Here is a 5273-nt window from a genome sequence, read left to right as displayed (position 1 = left end):
CCTGCCAAGAGATTGTTGTAGTAGCCAGGGCCGTGTGCCAACCATGATGTCTTTTGTGCTGCAAAGGTGGTCGTTCCATACATAACAGCTCAGCCCTCCCGTGTACGTCTATGGTTGTCACAGGACACGCTGTACGACAGCGCAGGCTATGCTGATGTTATCACTACCGTATTTGGAGGGCGCAACGCCAGAGTGGCTGCGGCTTTCGTGCGCAACAGAGGCAAGGACTGGGATCAGCTGGAGAAGGAAATGCTCAACGGCCAAAAGCTGCAAGTATGTATTCCCCTGGTAGCGGCAGCCTTCACGTGTTTATACAAGGGGCAATGGGAGTATTCCCCCTTTTACCATGAAGCCATCTGTATCCTGGACTTCTCAACATTCCCGTGCTATTTTGTGTGTGTGCGCCAGGGGCCGGCTACGCTCGAACTGGTGGCTGAGGTGATACGTGCAAACGAAGTTGAGCATCTTTTCCCGTTGTTCATGTCGACGTACGCGGTAGCATTTGAAAATGCCGAGCCGGAGGCAATCCTCGACGTTTTCCGCACCAATCGGCCGCGTAGCATTCAGCGGAGTGAAGATTGCGTGAAGCTGAAAGTTCCCTCGCTCGTGAAAGATGCAAGGACACGAATTGCGTCCCGCATGAAGAAGCTTGGGAGAAGCATCAGTGAACTGACAAGGAACCCACCAGACACCCCCGACAGCGCCTCAGAAGAAAGCAACCACAAGGCAGAGAATAATTGCGCCAAGCTGTAAAGCTTGAATGACTGGGCAAAGATAATGGAAGTTGCAGGTCACTGGACCCGCAAAGGAGGTGAACACTGCACTCACGGCGTATCGGTTTAGTCTCCACAAAGTCTGAAGACAACCAGGCGACTAACCGCCGGATGTTCAGNACTCACGGCGTATCGGTTTAGTCTCCACAAAGTCTGAAGACAACCAGGCGACTAACCGCCGGATGTTCAGTCTGGGCAGTTGACTGGGCACGTGACACTGTCCGGCCTGTTGGTGCCGAGGACTCCCCGACACGGCCACCCTCTAGAGGGACATCTGTGCAGCGATTTGGGGTGCATTCAACGGCATTGACAGGCATCTTCAGATATGTAGGGCGTGCATACGTTTGGATATGTGTTAACTTCATTCAGTATACATCGGCTGTGCTATTTCTAGCGGTGCAGTACCCGCCTGCTACTGGCTGCTTTAGCAGACTCTTGTGAAGGGCAGTTTTTACTTCCGTGGATGGTGTACCTAGGGTGAGCTCATGTGTATAGGGTGGCAGGAATCGAGTTTGTGCACTGCCGCTGGATGGATGTAAAAGGCCAATAGGTACTTGCGTGTCAGGTGTGCGGAGACGCAGCAGCTTATGCAGTCGTCTCCACGGTCCCGCCTTTACACGACAACAGCCCCATATAAATAGTTTGGTAGCAGTCAAGCCACATCTGCAAGGCAAAAACCATTCGTAGCTACGTGAGTTGATAGTGCAAACGGTCACTTCTGCGCGCGTTGCAAAAGGGGCGGGGTGGCTTAAAGGCATCACGTTCCGTGCAATGAGCGTCGATGCTGCCAGCACCAGCAGCATCAGCTTTGATGCACCTGTTGCCCCCAAACTAGTCCGCACAGTTCAGTCTGGAAGGCTAGCTACCCCAGCCTCGAAAAAAAGGGCAAGGAGATGCGACANCTAGTCCGCACAGTTCAGTCTGGAAGGCTAGCTACCCCAGCCTCGAAAAAAAGGGCAAGGAGATGCGACATACTCCCAACGTGGCGGCGTTGGACGAGGCTTCCGCACGGCGCCATGGCACCTCGTCCACTAAACAAAATTCAGCACTTCAGCTGAGTGTCTGAGGATGAGAACGACGCTTGTTCCCTTCTAAGCAAGCGCTCCCCGCGCGACGACGACCCATGAACGGCCAGCACCAGGGGTTTGCCAAGCCACATGCAGGGTGAGGGCCTCCCCATGGAGTCGAAATACCGTATTGGGGGCGACTTAGGATGCTGACCACCTTTAGGTACTTCATGTTAATTCAAAATAAGTTTCTGGAAAAGAGTTACCGGGTTTGCTGTGAGTTCACCGTTGACCGCCAGACCCAACGCGAAGACAGCCGGAACCGCTCCATAGTGCAACATCGGGTGCAACCAACGGTTCCAGGCGAAACAGCAACGGTTCCACGCCTGAAAAGGGGACAGTCACAAGCATGATCCGTAATGAAGCACATGCAATGAATTACCAAAGAGCAGCACAAAGAAGCGCCACATGATCGAGGAACACGCAGCGTCGAGTGGAAGTAAAATCCAACCCGGGGCTTCTCCTAGGATATTGTGGGAGCTGGCTCCGCAGTGAACCAGCAGTGGTGTACAGCGATACGAAGGAAATATATGCTACGTCAAGGGACTGGCGTTTCAGGTGTAGAAGGACAGCGGCTCTGCGAGCCCGACGCTCTTATGCGGCTGCAGCAGTGAAACAACGGCAGTTCGAGGCAGCAATGTAAGTACCGTTTGGGCTTTTCTCTCCAACGCATCCTTGCTCAAGGCGGCTCCCATCCTGGAGATGAGGAGCAGCAGGGAAAACAGAAGGCTCCTACGGTCACGTCGTCCGTTCGGCAGCAGGCTTCGGCCAGTAGTTGACGTGTAGGAGTTTAGTTTGCGTATATGCGGCAGAAAATGTAGCAACAACACATTTGGACGTGTACTACTATTCTGTTTTGCAGTTTCACGAATAACAAGACTTCGAACCGGACCCACTCGACGATTGGGGCTGCAGTCCAGACCCGACGCATGGAGAAAGCCGCTGGCTATATTGCGCATAATAGGAAAAGTATGAACACCTAAAGTATAATAAAGGGAATTGTATAATGGCTATTCATGCTGGGGAGATCTACCTGTAATTACACATGGCCTCATGTGCTGACGGGTACTATACGTGTTTATTCGTTCTGTGCCCCCCGTAGTTTGTTGGAAAGCGCACTGCCGTAGATTACCTTTTCTAAAGAATATTTACAAGCAAGAAGCATCCTTCTGTCTTTCCTTGGTTGCTCCGTCAGCGGCTGTTTCTAGTGGCTTTCACACGCATCTGCACTTCAATGAAAATGACTGCAAATGNTTGCTCCGTCAGCGGCTGTTTCTAGTGGCTTTCACACGCATCTGCACTTCAATGAAAATGACTGCAAATGCAGACATCGTTGTGGTGGGCTGCATCAACTCGGACCTTGTGTCCTTTGTATCGCGACTTCCGAGTGCAGGGGAGACAGTTTTCTCTTCTGCACTGGAGAGTCATTTTGGAGGCAAAGGAGCTAACCAGGCTGCTCAAGCTGCCCTCTTGCTGCAGAGCAATTCAACTTGTGCAAAAGTGACCCACGAATGTGCCTTCGGTGCATCGCAGCAAGTCTCGGACAACGGGCTATTCGAAAACGGTACAACTACAAATGGAGACAACAGATCTACTTGCGGTGTCGCGATGGTTGGTAGGGTTGGAAGAGATGCTGCAGGATTGAGTTTTCTGCGCCACTTTCAGTCGCTGGGTATTGATACTCGGGGGATCTACATAGACTCGCAAGCTGGAACGGGCACTGCCCTTGTCACTGTTGCTGACGGCGGGGAAAATACGATAGCCTACGTGCCCGGGGCGAACGCGTTATTGAATAAGGAGCATATCTCCGCAGAGCCTGTTCTATCGTAACTCACCACGGCCCTAGAGTATTTGCAGCAGTGTAACACCCTACTGAGCGCTTGTGCACATCGCTACCCAACATATACCAATTTCGCCGCAGATGCCCGTGTAGGTTCAACTCCAGCCGGGCAGTTTAATGTTGTTGCAGTGGCACCGACTTCTATTTCAGGGGGCGATTATCAATAGCGACTGCGTGGCTTCTGTTGCTGTGTTTCAGGTTGCTGCGGGGAGCAAAAGTGGTTGTTTCAGAGAATGGAGTCCCGGGGTCAGCCTCGGTGGAGTGCTTTCGAATTGCCAAGAAGGCAAACGCCAATGTCTTGACAGTATTTACGCCAGCTCCGGTGGACTGCGTCGATCCGGAGATTTGCTGTTTCACGGATTTTCTTCTTTGCAACAACATCGAAGCAAAAGCGCTTNCTGCGTCGATCCGGAGATTTGCTGTTTCACGGATTTTCTTCTTTGCAACAACATCGAAGCAAAAGCGCTTATGAAGATGTGGGACAGCGAAGCGGCTGCCACTGAAACCAACGACGGAGGACAGATTTCACGTCGTCTCCATGATGTGATGATTCGTACGGCTTCTCGGTTTCCGGGGGGCGCGCGAGGCCTTGCCAACGTTGTCATCACTCGAGGAGCCCACCCCTGTGTAATATTTGCAAATGGAAAGACGACGGAAGTGCCACTGGCGAAACAGGTTCCGAGTGAACTCGTTGTCGACACGACGGGGGCGGGTGACTCTTTTGCAGGATCGTTTGCTTATTTCCTTCTTCAAGCACCCAACTCACCTGAAGCAGCAGTAGCCAAGGCGACGTTCGTTGCAGCGCAATCCGTCACCAAGAAAGCCGCTGCGGAAAGCTACGCGGGAAGGCACGAGCTTCCTGATCATTTATTCCAGCGCTCATGAAGGGGAATTATTGGAACTTACTAGCTACATTTTTAGTTATATCTGCCTAAATGACGAATTGCTGGGTTCACAGAGAACACGCATTTCAACCGTGTCGTATTCTAGCAGCATTCCTTTGGAAGGTATCTGCTCTTGTTGCTGAAATTTAGCTTCCAGGCAAATCTGTTACAAAATTTCTTAATTATTATTCGGGTAAACCATGAAACAGCTCGAAACGTGCAACAGAGAGCAATAAATCGGTTTCTAGTCTACCGGGATGCACCTTGTCCGTACACCCTGACCATGATCGCCTGCGTACAAGAAGTTCATCTTCCGTCACTTTCGCGTGATGCAACTGCGGGGCACGGAATATTTTTGCAATGGTGATGCGCGTATCCGTCCCTTCTCCAATCAGTGTCTTTGCAGACAATGCGGATGCTGCACAGGCGATAGCAATATTGTACCCTGATTCGACCCAGGGTAGGGCTCCTCAAAGCGACCGCAAGATTTATTTGTTTCCACAGCAGTCCACCATGTTAATTTTGCAGATGCAGCAAAGGAAACACCATACGTTGCAATTCGTTTAGGATCTCTGAGAAATGTTTGGCGCAGTTCCCCTTTCAGTGCTAAGCAGTCGGGAACCGACAGCCTTTGGGAAAGAGAAATCTGCGCTCCTCCCCTAGCGCCAACGCCAAAACAAACTGTTTTAAGTCCTGCTTCTGCTCACCC

At 51.6% G+C, this 5273-nt stretch overlaps 3 protein-coding genes across 3 annotated transcripts in view; all 3 read left to right on the top strand.

Annotated features, from left to right (window-relative positions):
* EMH_0035430 (uncharacterized protein) overlaps positions 1 to 753 on the top strand; it is a gene marked incomplete at both ends in the record, with an annotated part of 2957 nt that extends 2204 nt beyond the window's left edge. The window contains 2 exons of the mRNA XM_013494972.1: positions 124 to 273; positions 409 to 753. Of these exons, the coding sequence (XP_013350426.1) occupies positions 124 to 273; positions 409 to 753 (495 nt within the window). The remainder of the gene's footprint in view (positions 1 to 123; positions 274 to 408) is intronic.
* A 2392-nt stretch (positions 754 to 3145) lies between these two features.
* EMH_0035420 (ribokinase, putative) lies at positions 3146 to 3670 on the top strand (the record flags this gene model as incomplete). Its single annotated transcript, XM_013494971.1, has 1 exon — positions 3146 to 3670. One exon carries the CDS (start codon positions 3146 to 3148, stop codon positions 3668 to 3670), a length of 525 nt encoding a protein of 174 aa, XP_013350425.1.
* Positions 3671 to 3797: 127 nt separating this feature from the next.
* On the top strand, positions 3798 to 4565 carry EMH_0035410 (uncharacterized protein; the record flags this gene model as incomplete). Its single annotated transcript, XM_013494970.1, is given in 2 exon segments — positions 3798 to 4077; positions 4081 to 4565. Coding segments are annotated over 2 exon segments (765 nt in total).
* Between the last annotated feature and the right edge of the window lie 708 nt (positions 4566 to 5273).

The sequence above is a fragment of the Eimeria mitis genome, genomic scaffold (assembly GCF_000499745.2).
Source record: "Eimeria mitis Houghton genomic scaffold, Emh_scaff1366, whole genome shotgun sequence".
In the NCBI taxonomy this organism is placed as follows: Eukaryota; Apicomplexa; class Conoidasida; order Eucoccidiorida; family Eimeriidae; genus Eimeria; species Eimeria mitis.
This window is presented reverse-complemented; position numbering and strand designations above follow the sequence as displayed.